This window comes from Amblyomma mixtum, chromosome 10 (assembly GCF_055824585.1).
Source record: "Amblyomma mixtum isolate Tamu chromosome 10, ASM5582458v1, whole genome shotgun sequence".
Taxonomy (NCBI): domain Eukaryota; kingdom Metazoa; phylum Arthropoda; class Arachnida; order Ixodida; family Ixodidae; genus Amblyomma; species Amblyomma mixtum.
The window spans coordinates 6,382,880-6,395,955 of NC_143021.1; the positions used below are offsets into that span (position 1 = coordinate 6,382,880).

The following is a 13,076-nucleotide window of genomic DNA, read 5'->3' on the forward strand; positions in this document are numbered from 1 at the left end:
AGCGTTCCAAACCTAGTCACCTTCAAAGTAGTCTACTTGGGACTCCACACACTTCTCCCAGCGGTGCTGCCATTTTGGGAAGTATTCCGAAAAGGCCCCTTTCGGAATGGAGTTTAGATCAGCTGTCGTTGCAGCCATAATGCCGTTGCAGCCTTGTCTGAAATCGCGCTCCTTTCAATGGCCTTTTGATTTTGGGAAGCAGCCAGAAATCGCAGGGGCCATATCAGGAGAGTAAGGAGTCTGTTGAACTACAGGAGTCTGGTTTTTTGCCAAAAAAAGTCTGAATCAAGTGCGAGGCATGTGCAGGAGCATTGTCGTGATGGATGTGCCACTTTCCTGTTGACCTCAACTCCGGGTTTTTGCGCCGCACAGCATCACGTAGGCAACAAAGGACATCCCTGAAGTCTCTTTGGTCATTGTTTCACCCTGTGGAGTGCGTACTCGTGGTCTGCCACACAGTGGGTGTCAAAGAAAGCAGTCAGCATCACTTTCACATTGCTGCGCACTTGGCGGGCCTTCTGAAGTATTGGTGACGTGGAATGCTTCCACTGTGACGACTGGGTCTGGTTTCCGGGTCGTACCTGTACACCCAAGACTCGTCACCAGTTATTATGATGTTGATGAAGTCGGGGTCACTGTTTGCGGAATCCAGCATGTCTTGTGAGACTTCAACACGAAGCTCCTTTTGCTCCACCGTAAGCAGCTTCGGCACGAATTTCGCCGCAACTCTCTCCATGGCCAAATCTTCGGTGATAATGGAATGTGCGGAAAAATTGCTCATGTCCACCTCTTCCTCAATTTCTCGGATAGTCACGCGACGGTGTCGCATCACTACAGCGTTCAGTTCGGCAATGACCTGGTCATTTCGGCATGTTGATGGCCGATTGGAGCGTGGCTCGCTCTCCACCAATGTGCGGCCATCTTTAAATCAATTGTACCACTGCTTAATCTGTGTATCTGTGTGCTGCTTATAGCATCGTCGCCGAAAGCCGTCTGAATATTCCGAATGGTTTCCACTTGGCTGTCGCCCAGTTTATGGCAAAATTTGATGCAGTAGCGCTGCTCCTGTCACTCCGCCATTTTCCTTGCAATAAAAAACCGACGAGAGCACTGCACACCGCCTCACTCAAACGCTGCGTCCCAGCGACTGACGCTATCGGCAGACGGGAAAAAATTCGTGCAGGCGCACGAAGGTTCAAGGTCACGTGATGCAAGCGCGCTTGTTTCATATTCGTCAGGTGTTCGTAAAAAAAAATAAAGTCGGATACTTTTTTAACAGACCTCGTATGTGCGAAAACTTGGCCGGCGCGCCGCACCAATCGTCATCAGAAACACTGCCAGCTATACTCGAGCAGCGACAAAGCATGCCTGCGTATGTTGGGAGCTTTCGGCAACGGCATCGCTCGCGGACTCTCCGAGCGACGAGCTCTGCTGCTGCCTGGCTGCCGTGGTCGTTGCTAGGCCTATAGCTCGTTTCACGTCGAAGCAGCAGCGGCCGGCGCTTCATAAGTCTCCTGAGCTATGATAAAAGGCTTACTCTACACATCGCTTTACAGTCGACAGCATCATCTCACAATAAAGTAAGAGTATGGTCACTTTCCGCGACGCCTTCAGCAGCAAAGCGAGCGGGCGCCAGGCGAGCCGGATCCCAACGTAGGGCCAGCGGCAGCTGCAAGGCGGTTGTGGCCAGGGATTTGCTCGTATCAACAGTTGTTACCTTTACCAGCAGCTCAGTATTGGTCAGCGATCCTCAAATATGACACATTTTTTACATTTCTTGGCCTAGGGCTTATTATTTACGACACTCTTTAGCTCATTTTTTATGACGCCGGCAGACGTGATCCAGGCCGCTCGGCCGGCCGGCATGCTCGGCGTACTTGACGTTCGCACAAGGAAATACAAAACAGCCATTCTACCAGAGATGATACTTCCTAGATTCGAGCAACGCTGTTGAAAAGTGGAACTTTCGGCAACGACACCGACTGCGGCAACGCCGGGCGACGAACTGCGCGTTGGTCCCAGGCTGCCCTAGTCGTCGCTAGGCCTAATGGTTTCGCATCGAAGCCGCGGCTGACGGCGCTTCGGAAGTCGCTTGCGCTATATCAAAAGGCCTGCTCTTCACATCGCTTTACTGCGAACTCGTCCCATAATAGAATATATATTCGATTTCCACGACACCTCCAGCAACGGAGCTAGCAGTCGGCAGGCGAAGCGCCGCAGCAGCAAAGCGGCTATGGGATGAAATTTGCTAGTATCGCATTCATCACTTTTACGATCAGCTCGGTATTGGCCAACGACCGTCAGAAGTGATGCATTTTTGGCATGTATCTATCCCAGGGCTTGCTATAAACGTGAACAAACAATACTAGCGCGTTTTTCACTCGCCGGCGGCCGGCATCAAGGCTGGCAGGCCGATCCGTCGTGGCTCGGCCCCGAGCGCCCTGAAGAGCGCGCGTATACGTCATCACGACGCTGTCGCTCTCCGCGCTCGATTTGGCTCCCGCTTCCCGTCGTTGCGTTTGCCGCGCGCGGCTCGTCGTTGACATCTAGCAAGTTGCACGCAAGCGACGAGCTGCGATCGGACGTTGCGACGCCGTTCGCAACAGCGCACCGCAGCGAATCGTACTTACTTTTCGCACATGTGTCTGCGACCACCGGAAGTAAACAAGCAGAGCGCCATTGCTTGACGTACGCATGGGCGGAGCATCGGCCCGTCTTTTCTTTTTTTTTTCGGAGCGAGCCCCGCGTGTATGAGTTGAGGGTAGTATGTGGGGGAGAGAAGGAACATCATTTTTAATCGGCGATATCTTCGGTGTTGTTGGAGTTCGCTTAACAATTTTTGCGGTGCGGCGACAAGTGATGGAATACCGATCTCTCGTGGGCTTTTGCTAACCGTGGCAAAGAGCTTTTCAGGATCCCTTTAGGTGAAAGGTCACGAGAAGAGTCACATTCTTTGCACTCGCACACGAGGTTTCAGATTTTGAAGAATGGTTGTCATATAGCTATTTCTTCATTTCTTTCACCTTGTTTTTCCTGCTATCATAGAGAAGAGAAGATCGAAGTGCAATATAAATGAGGGGTTTATCGTGTGCATACTGGATCAGTTTTGAGATGCGCCTGATAGCAAATAAGGTCATGCTTCGCGAAAGAGTACGACAACAGGAAACAATACATACGACGCATAGAAGCAGAGACTGTCCACTTTAGCGCCGTATCTGTTCTTTCCTGTTGTCTTACCCTTTCGAGCAGCAAACCCTTACTTCAGTATCAACCAACTAGCCTGGCAAAGTTTACTCCTGTAGCAAGATAGAAATCTTCACAAATTGCATAAGCATTTATGCATTTTATTTGTAGCTTTTATGCTTTGCTTATTTTATGAGCGTTATTTTCTTCTCTACTTCTTGTATGTTTCATATGTGTCTACATTGATTTTCATTTTCTAACCACTTTACCTTAAGCAAAATAGACTTGCTGCTACGATTTGCTTTTATTCTCCACTCCCCTCTACAATGCCATGGCCCTTGAGGGTACGGAAAAAGCAATTCGAGATCACTGCGGCGACCAGCATTGGAAGAATGCGATAGCACTGGTGCCTCCTCGGCACTAACAAAAACTGCCAAGCTGCACAAACTGCCGCACCAATACACCACATCATTAATGCGTCTGGTGATGCATTCACTAAAGCAGAGCAGCCTAAGGGCTCCATAAGACAAGGAAAAATATATCATCGACACAAATACTTACTACCAAGCAAATTACTTGAATGCGTCCATTCAGAAATTTAGCTCATTCTTTCGATACCGTAATTCTGAATGGATCATAATGAAGTTTCTCCAGTTCTTGTGCAAATAATCCGAAATCTGCAGCAGTCATGTAAAGCCTTTGCCAAAAGTAAAGATGCAAAGCCGTGTAGTGGGGCTTTTGTAATACCTGTGGAAGATCCTTTTTTGAGGACTGAGGAAAAGAGTTCGTCTTACCGAATCAAAACATTTATATTGCTGGTTGCTTATAACAAGCCACAGCATGGCCCAAAAAAAAACCCCAGGGATCTATACTTTTGAAAAAGGCAGTGGCGCCTTCATACTCCATCTTCTCTTGTTTTCCCATTTCTTGAGAGCATACAGCTTCGGGAAGCCAGTCATTAGAGCTTTATTTATTCCCACCACTTTCACAACAAGGCGTTTCATAAGAAAGGAACAGTAGCGCAACCAAGACGAACACAAGAGAGGACAACATGCACCATCTAGCCCAACAAAAAGTTCTTCTAAAGCGTTTCATAAAAAACATTTATTTGCATTCTAAGACGCCCTGTACGGGATCTAGCGTGACTTGTCCTGTGGGATGACTGGTGGGCAGCGGGCACTGCGTCACGGTCCTCAGGCCTTCCGGGACGGTGCGCTCTGGGGCCCGGCCGAGCCCTGCTTGGGCGGCGCAGCCTTGGGCTCCCCTGTGGACTTCTCTCCTTTGCTGCTGGTCGGCACCTGCGGCAGACCCGCGAAACATAGAGAGTAGTTGGGACGTCTTGAAACAACTACAAATGACTGCACACATCTTGCGCTGTATCGAAACATCTGAACGGTGTCTGCAGAAAGACAGTAACTGGCATAAGCCTCTAGGAGATACGCAGCCGCGGTGGCTCAGTGGTTATGCCGCACGGCTGCTGACCCGAAAGACGCGGGTTCGATTCCGGCCACGGCGGTCGGATCTCCACAGAGGCAAAATTCTAGAGGCCCGTGTACTGTACGATGTCAGTGCTTGTTAAAGAACCCCAGGTGGTCTAAATTTCCGGAGCCCTTCACTACGGCACCCCTCATAGCCTGAGTTGCTTTGGGACGTTAAACCCCCTTAAACCATAAACTTCTGCAACATCGCACTCAAGAAAGCATGTTGCAAAATTTGCTGCAGAAATCTGTACAAGGGGTCAAGGCCTAGTAAGGCTCTTAGCCTTTAGCCTTGGCCTCCTGTTAGACACTGTCTGAGGAACAAATAAAGGAAAAAATGCACAAGCTTAAGCAGCTTGCAAGGAAACAATAGCTGCCTACACGACAATTACCGCCGTGGTAAAAACTTGTCATAAAAGTCACGTCAAGCATTCTGACTTCGATATATAATGCTCTCTAAGAACAAAATAAAGTTTGCAAAGTTTCTGATTTTTAACAATTTTAGTTACCAGCACGTTGTGTGAAGTTGCAGAGTGGGTACAAAAACCACCAGTTCTATTTTTTTTTTCACCAAAGCACCTGCTTCATGGTCCTTTATACCGTATTTAAGAAAGCCAGCGAAATATAAAAACACACTATATAATGTAAAAAAAAAACACCGCTCTCCCGCCGCTATATTTTAGCACTCACAGTTGTGTTTTGGATAAGGGAACAAACATAGGTTGAACAAATCTAATTTTTAGCAATCATACGCAGATTGTCAGTATGCAACTGTCTGTGTATGAGTGCACGCCGTGCAAGTTTCACGAGAGCTGAACAGTCTTCCCAGGCAATTAAATGATCTCTGAGTCGATCTCTAAAGCACATGTTCAGACCCACGAAGCTTTTGTTACCTTCAGTTGCAACTGTGTGACAACGCGAATCAAAAGAGCCATAAACCCAGAAAAACTGCTGACCCCCGACAGTGTGTAGCACGCGTGACGTGCCGCCATTTACCGTCATGGCCGGGGCACCCGCACATGTTTTAGAGTATGCACTTAAAGCCGCTCGGAAAGGAAACACTGAGCCGCCGGGCAGTGCGGGTGTCTCAACTAAACAAGAGTGTTTAAGGGGGCTTAACGTCCCAAAGCGACTGAGGCTATGAGTGAAGGGCTCCGGAAATTTCGACCACCGGTGGTTCTTTAACCTACACTGACAGTACACGGGCCTCTAGAATTTCGCCCCCGTCGAAAGTCGCCCGCCGCGGCCGCGATTGAACCCACGTGTTCTAAGAAGAGATGTGACATATGAGCGCCTGATTCCAGAAAATCTCTAATGCGCCTGCTCCATTCACAGCATTCATGACGGAACTGACACGTGCGCAGCAGCACCCCGCGACTGCTGGCCTAAAGTCTTAAAGGATCAAGAATGCAAGTGGACCACCGAATTTGCCGAAGCTGGGTTGTCGGGTCACTGGAAATCATTCCCTCGCACGTGAAATTCCGGATTGCCAAAGCCGTGTTTTCGGTACAAACAACATAATGGCATATCTACCTAATGAACAAGGTAATCTGTTGATCTAGTTAGAACCTGCCTCCAAAGCGCATCGCTTAAGATCAGACTGCTCAACAAGCAATCACATCACACCATTCATCCCACGAACCTTTGGCTCCACAGGCTTGGCTGCTGGCTTGGCATCTGGCTTCTCCACAGGCTTCTCCACTGGCTTCGCTGCTGGCTTCGCTGCTGGCTTTGCTGCTGGCTTGGGCTCCTCCTTTCGGATGGGCGGTGGAGATGGCTGCGCACAACATTTCGAAACTTGGGCCAAGAAAACTGCGGGGTGCTCCAATCAACTCCCTTGTGGACATGCCCCCAGCTGTATCACATCCCAGAAGCTCAACAGTAAGAAATGTTCATTCTTAGTCATAAGTCTTACGCTATATGTTTTACAAAGGAGGAACCCCAGAGCTCGGTACAGGAGTATTGTGAGGAGTGCCTACACTTCACAGAAAGAATGCACCAAAAGTTTGTCTTTAAAATAAAAAGAATAAGTACCAAAGAAAGCAAACCAAAACTAAGAACAATAAAAACAACAGAACAGCATGTAAAAGTAGGAATATGGTTGCTATGAACAACTTCGTAAATTAAGTCCACCACATGCAAATCTTTCCACCTTAATGCTTTCAGCAGTGACCCTCAATACTAACTCATAATCATCACCATCATCAGCCTGAGTAGCTTAATGCAGGAAAAAGGCCTCTCCTATATGTCTAAAATGATCCCTGACGTTTGCAAGTTGCGGCCACTGTATCCCCGCAAAACTTCTTAATCTCATCCGCTCATCTAACTTTCTACCACCTCCTGCTAGGCTTGCAGTCTTTCGGAATCCACTCCGTTACCCTTAACGACCAGCGGTTATCTTGCGTTTGCATTACATGCCCTGCCCAAGCCCACTTCTTCCTCGTTATTTCGACTAGGATGTCATTAACCTGCGTTTGTTCTCTCACTAACTCCGCTCGCTTCCGTTCTATTAACGTTACACCTATCATTTTTTTTTCCATAGCTCGCTGCGTTGTCCTTAACTTAAGCTGAACCCTTTTCGTTAGCCTCCATGTTTCAACCCCATAGGTGAGTACCGGTAAGATACATCTGTAACATACTTTTCTTTTGAGTGATATCGGTAAAGTGCCATTCATGATCTGACAGAACCTACAAAATGCACTCCACCCAATTCTTATTCTAGTTAATTTGCTCTCGTGATTTGGATCTGCGCTCACTACGTGCCTTAAATAGACGTATTTCCTTACCTCTTCCAATTTTAAGCTGCTGTTGCCTTCGTAGACTGTTGGACACTGCTTTGGTTTTCTGCATAGTAATTTTTAGGCCCACCGCTCGGCTCTGCCTGTCCAAATCATTGATCATGGTTTGCACTTCATGACCCAAGTAACATAGCACTCAGTGAATCACAGATCACTAAGGTATTCTCCATTAATTCTTATCCCCAACTGTTCCCAGTCTGGGCCTCTGAATACCTCCTGTATTCAGGCGGTGAATAGCATCGGAGAGATAGTGTCTCGATTAGTGTTACCCCTATTGAGACCCAGTATTTAGGTAACGCGTTACAAGTAACTGAGTACTTAGAGTTTTGCACTGCCCTGACTACTTTTTTTAAGGTGTAACGTACGTTCTCGGTAATTTAATTACTTCTTCCGTGCTAGTAATCCGTCTCATTTTATTGTAAAAAAACGTTGTACCCACTGCTGTAATTTCGACAACCGAGAATTCGGTGGCAAAAGCTGGTGGAACACGGAACTCCTTTGCTTTGAGCGACAGCTGTCGAGCTGCGCAGAACCTGCATGTGCTGAGATGTCTACACGTGCAAACTCACGTGATCTACATGTCAATAGACCCGTGTTCTACACTTCGCAATTTCACCACAATGCAGCAACTCGATGTCACATTATAGAGCTTGGGCTTTGTCCTCCCGGAGTGAAAACAACGTCAAAGCGCGTCACTGTGTGTAGCTTCGAGGTGGTGCCCAAGGTATGCGTGCACTATAGCAGCGCACTTCTCTCCGGCGCGTACAGCGAGATTCTTTTTAGAGCCGCTACGGATGTGATCGCAAGGAAATGTGAAAAAATGCAAACTAAAGATTAGAAAAACAACCGCGATTAGAAAAACAATGTACTGCAACTGACGACAGATCGAGCAAGCGGCATCACCTCACATTTGCTTTTTTACACTGCACCATAGTGTCATATTCGTTTCTTTACCTCCTGAGTTTCTAACTTTCATCAAAGATGAACCAATAGCCCGCAAGAACGTTCTGGTAATAAAAAAATGGATGATAAATAACGTAACAGTAATCGACTTTTTCTCTGGAACTGTTCGATTACTTTTTATGAGCTGCAATTGGTCACTGAAATCAATCACATTTCAGAAGAAGTAACTGCAAAAGTTATTTATTTTCCGCAACGTGTACAACACTGCTGAGAGCAGAGTTGATTATATCTATCATGCGATGGGAAAGCTAGTCACCTCTGATTTCAGTTCCAAAATACAGCTGTTGAAACTGCGGAGTAGTTTTTGGAGCGCTAAACTACGCATACAAGGTTTTGCGATAAAGACGTTGCTCTATTTATTTTAATTTCGTATCCATAGAGAGTAGAATACCCAGTGTGGGGCAGGGCGTTTGGCTCCTCTCGTAATCTCACATGCTTTTATGTGCACGCGAAATACCTGAAGGAAAAAGTCGAAACTATACACACATGAAAGCATCAAAGTCACACCAACCTTTGGCTCGACTGGCTTGGCCGCTGGCTTGACTTCCTCCTTTCGGACCGGCGGTGGGGATGGCTGCACAAAAGAATTCGGAACTTGAGCAGAGGAAGCTGCCTGCTACTCCAACCGCCTCCCTTGTTCTTGTGGGCATGCCTCCAAGGTGCATACCGTGCCAGATCGCTCTGATAAACATGAAATGGCGTCACACTAACCTTTGGCTCTGCTGGCTTGGCAGCTGGCTTGGCTGCTGGCTTGGCTTCCTCCTTTCGGATGTTCGCTGGGGATGGCTGCAGAAAGTATTTGGTAAATTGAAGAAAAAAATTGCGTCATAGGCCCAAACAACTTCTCTTGTGACATAGGTAATCCTGCGAGCTGCATTTCAGCTTCTTGAAAAAGAGGCATTTACAAGTACAGCTCAGTATGTCAGGAGAAAAAAAAGACTTAAATTAGAGCCAATTAGTGTTCTCTTATGCCATACCCATATAGTAAAAGATGGACGAAAGATCACAACCATTGCAACCTAAAGCAAACAACGATGATGCGCACACATGTTTATTTTTTTGCTAACGCCTTGCTTCATAGTGCGGGAAACTCAGCGACAGCGGTAACTCTGTCCGTGCTCGTACAGACCCAGATGCTCTTCCCAAGTGTTCCCGTATATCACCTGCCACGTTTGGCAGGTGGTGTATAGTTTGAACTGTCCAGCCAGAAAAAATATTTTAATTCCATTTGGGACCAGTTGGCTTTTCTTCTGCGAGACTTCTGTCAACCTTTCTACAGTTAAGGGAAATGAAATTATAATGACACACTTCTATGAAAATCAAGCGAGACCAACACGTATGCATCACATACAGGAACACTATTGGTAAACACTATAACAACATAAATTCTCAACATGCGCGCACGGAACACACTTTTGCAGTCAGTTATACAGAGTGTTTGACGTAACTTGAACCAAGGATTTAAAAAAAGCAGTAAACCGCAGCCCGCTGAAACCAACGATACATTGTTCGTCATCACGTGGTGCTCCTCAGAATATTTTGTTATTTGCGCTTAATTAGTTACTTAACGAATATTAATTATGCAAATTTTAAAATATTCATTTTAGTGCCAAGACCGTTGTGTTAGGTTGTAGAGCAGGTTTATAAACAACCGATCCAGTTTATTGCAGCATCGTATCTCCTACGGGGTCCTTTTTTCCGGCACCTAAAGAAAGCCCGCGAAATATGAAAAAATGCCACGTGACTACGCTCGTGCGCTACCAAATTGCAGCGCTCTCAACGGCGCTTCGAGCAAACGGGAGCGTGCGCGCTGACCGTGGCAAAGTGAACGGCTACCAAATTGCAGCGCTCTCAACGGCGCTTCGAGCAAACGGGAGCGTGCGCGCTGACCGTGGCGAAGTGAACGGCCGCCGCGCAGCAGCGGAAAGTGCTGACGCAGTGTCAAGCCGCTGCTAAAAGCGGCGGCCGTTCACTTCGCCACGGTCAGCGCGCACGCTCCCGTTTGCTCGAAGCGCCGTTGAGAGCGCTGCAATTTGGTAGCGCACGAGCGCAGTCACGTGGCATTTTTTCATATTTCGCGGGCTTTCTTCGCGGGCACGCACGAGCGTAGTCACGTGGCATTTTTTCATATTTCGCGGGCTTTCTTTAGGTGCCGGAAAAAAGGGCCGCGTAGGAGATACGATGCTGCAATAAACTGGATCGGTTGTTTATAAACCTGCTCTACAACCTAACGTAACGGTCTTGGCACCAAAATGAATATTTGAAAATTTGCATAATTAATCTTAGTTAATTAACTAATTAAGCGCAATTAAAAATATTCTGAGTAGTGCCACATGATGGCGAACAATGTATCGTTGGTTTCAGCGGGCTGCGGTTTACCGTCTTTTTTTTGAAATCCTTGGTTCAAGTTACGTGAAACACCCTGCATACCCCAATCATGAGACCCTATTGCCGAGGCCAGTAACGGTTTACAACTGTTGCGCTTCTCAACGCACCGTCTCCCATCGACGCAACTCGCGACCTTGAGCGAACCCTGTGGGAACGCGAAGCATCCCGCGGGGCTCCCCTCGTCCGTTATGGGATCAGTCGGGAGAGCGGCGGCTTCCTGCGGCCGGACCCGATCACAGCTAGAGGTAGGGCGGTGAAAGGTGCGTGGCAACGACCCCGAATTCCTGGAGCCCTGGAGTGACGTACAGCTCGCCGGTGCACGAGCAACCGACCCCGTGACTCGGCAACTTTGCGCCGACGTGGTGACCACCGAGAGAGCGCGTGGCATAGCGATTGGTCGCCCGCTTCAAGGGCAAGAGGAAAGACAGAAGAGGGGAACGTAGCGCTACGCCCCAGGGCGTGGGCATGGGTGTCATTGTTGTCCTTTGTTTTGGAACGTTATTTACAGGTGTGCTTGGCAGGACAGCAAAGAGGAGATGAAATGAACGGAGTAAAATCTTCAAGTCCCAGCTTCTCTCCAAGGTGCCAGCAGGCACAACCCAACAGGCTGCCAGACCCTTTCGCGAGCACGGCGGGTGAGGGGGAAGACATCCCAGTGGTCGAGCGGCTCAACAGACCGTCACCCCTCTGAGATGAGCACGGCGGATAAGAGCCGGGAAGCGACGACTACAGTTAAGCGAAGTTATCTTATTTAAGAATGCTCGTGGTGAATGATGAAAACAATTCAAAAGATTAAGCTCTAATATCTCTATTACAAGAACCTATAGACTGGTGTTCTCTTTTATAGACAGCTATAGATATTCAAATATACATATCTCAGTGAAGAACATCAATGACTTGCACTTAGATTTTCCTCTTGCAATGCCCAATTGGAACCAACTGGCGCTTCCAATCGAGAGACGAGCCTCCAACTGGTTTTCTTGGTTCCAGCTGGGAGCTCCAATCGGATTCAAATCGTCCTAATTGGGCATTCCAACTGGAAGTGCCAGAACCAACTGGGACCTGGGGAACCAGTTGGGTGGTCCAAACAGAAATGCAGTACCAATTGGAATGCTCGACTGGAACTAGGGAAACCAAACGGACTACCCAACTGGGTCTATGAGCCCAACTGGATGTTCTATTGGGTCCAACTGGTTCCAACTGGAACCAAATGGTATGCCCAATGCGACATACTGATCTTTTTTTTAACTGGGGTGGGCCCCAGGTCGGAAGAGTACCATCACATCAAGTGGTCGTCGGGCCACGCGGGACTGGAGGGAAACGAAAGGGCGAACGCCTTGGTTCGAGCGTTAACCAAACTAGCGGGGCAAAAGCAACCGTCCAATCAATCCCCACCCTTTACCTTCGTGCCCCTGCCATTCAGTTAGGATGGACGCCTCCAGCGACTTAACAGCAGGATTCATCCTCCCTTCGCAAAAACCTCGGCACTGAAGCCGCCGTAGCTCTCAGACTTTTTCAAACAAGCACATTCTCAAACCTACACAGATACAGCAAGATGCACCCCCTAATATATCGTGGCGTCTACCCCTGGTGCGCCGACACACGTCCCACACTCTCCCACATCTCATGGGAGTGCGAGTGAGAACCCCAACACTTAAAGACGCCCAGCACATCATTTGAAGTTACAGCTGTCCGTCGACACCCTGGCGGGAGAAGAAGTACTCGTCTAGCAAGCTCCAGCCATGGCCAGTGGAGTCCCAGAATGAAGAAGATACCCACTCGACCACTCGAACGTTCGTTCCAATGAATGTTTCTCCTCCGCTTCACAGTAAACTGCACGTGTGATTTAATATCATTGATTTCGCCTCATAATACTCGAGTGCGTAATGCGCGCCTCAATAACGGCGCTCCAGTATGCGTCCGAGGAATATTTTACAGCAGATGTCCAGATTAGACATTTGTTACTCAGCACCTCACCAGCTAGTGTCTGGTGATTTTTAGATATACCGTATTTATTCGCATAATGATCGCACCCCCGAATTTTGTTGGCGAAATTCAATTTTTTTATTCCCCCCGTAATGATCGCACCCCGAACTTGCCGCTGCAATTTGTCGACGATGTTGAGTCTGTTGACGCATATCTCACCGATGTTCACGCATATCTCACCACACTCTCCATCAACTCCAGATCAGCCGCCCATGTGCACGCACCATCACCTTCGCAGCTTCATTTTTTTCACGCACCGCCGCCGACTGGAATGGCCTAA

The 13,076-nt window shown here is 48.0% G+C and overlaps 1 protein-coding gene across 1 annotated transcript in view; it reads right to left on the reverse strand.

The window, feature by feature from the left end:
• Positions 1 to 4,268: 4,268 nt before the first annotated feature.
• Positions 4,269 to 13,076, reverse strand: part of LOC149325055 (epoxide hydrolase 1-like) — an 82,806-nt gene continuing 73,998 nt past the window's right edge. Inside the window, exons 9-12 of the mRNA XM_089563687.1 lie at positions 9,134 to 9,208; positions 8,934 to 8,996; positions 6,304 to 6,438; positions 4,269 to 4,481 (exon numbers count right to left, since the gene is read on the reverse strand). Of these exons, the coding sequence (XP_089419813.1) occupies positions 4,377 to 4,481; positions 6,304 to 6,438; positions 8,934 to 8,996; positions 9,134 to 9,208 (378 nt within the window). The 3' untranslated portion in view covers positions 4,269 to 4,376. The remainder of the gene's footprint in view (positions 4,482 to 6,303; positions 6,439 to 8,933; positions 8,997 to 9,133; positions 9,209 to 13,076) is intronic.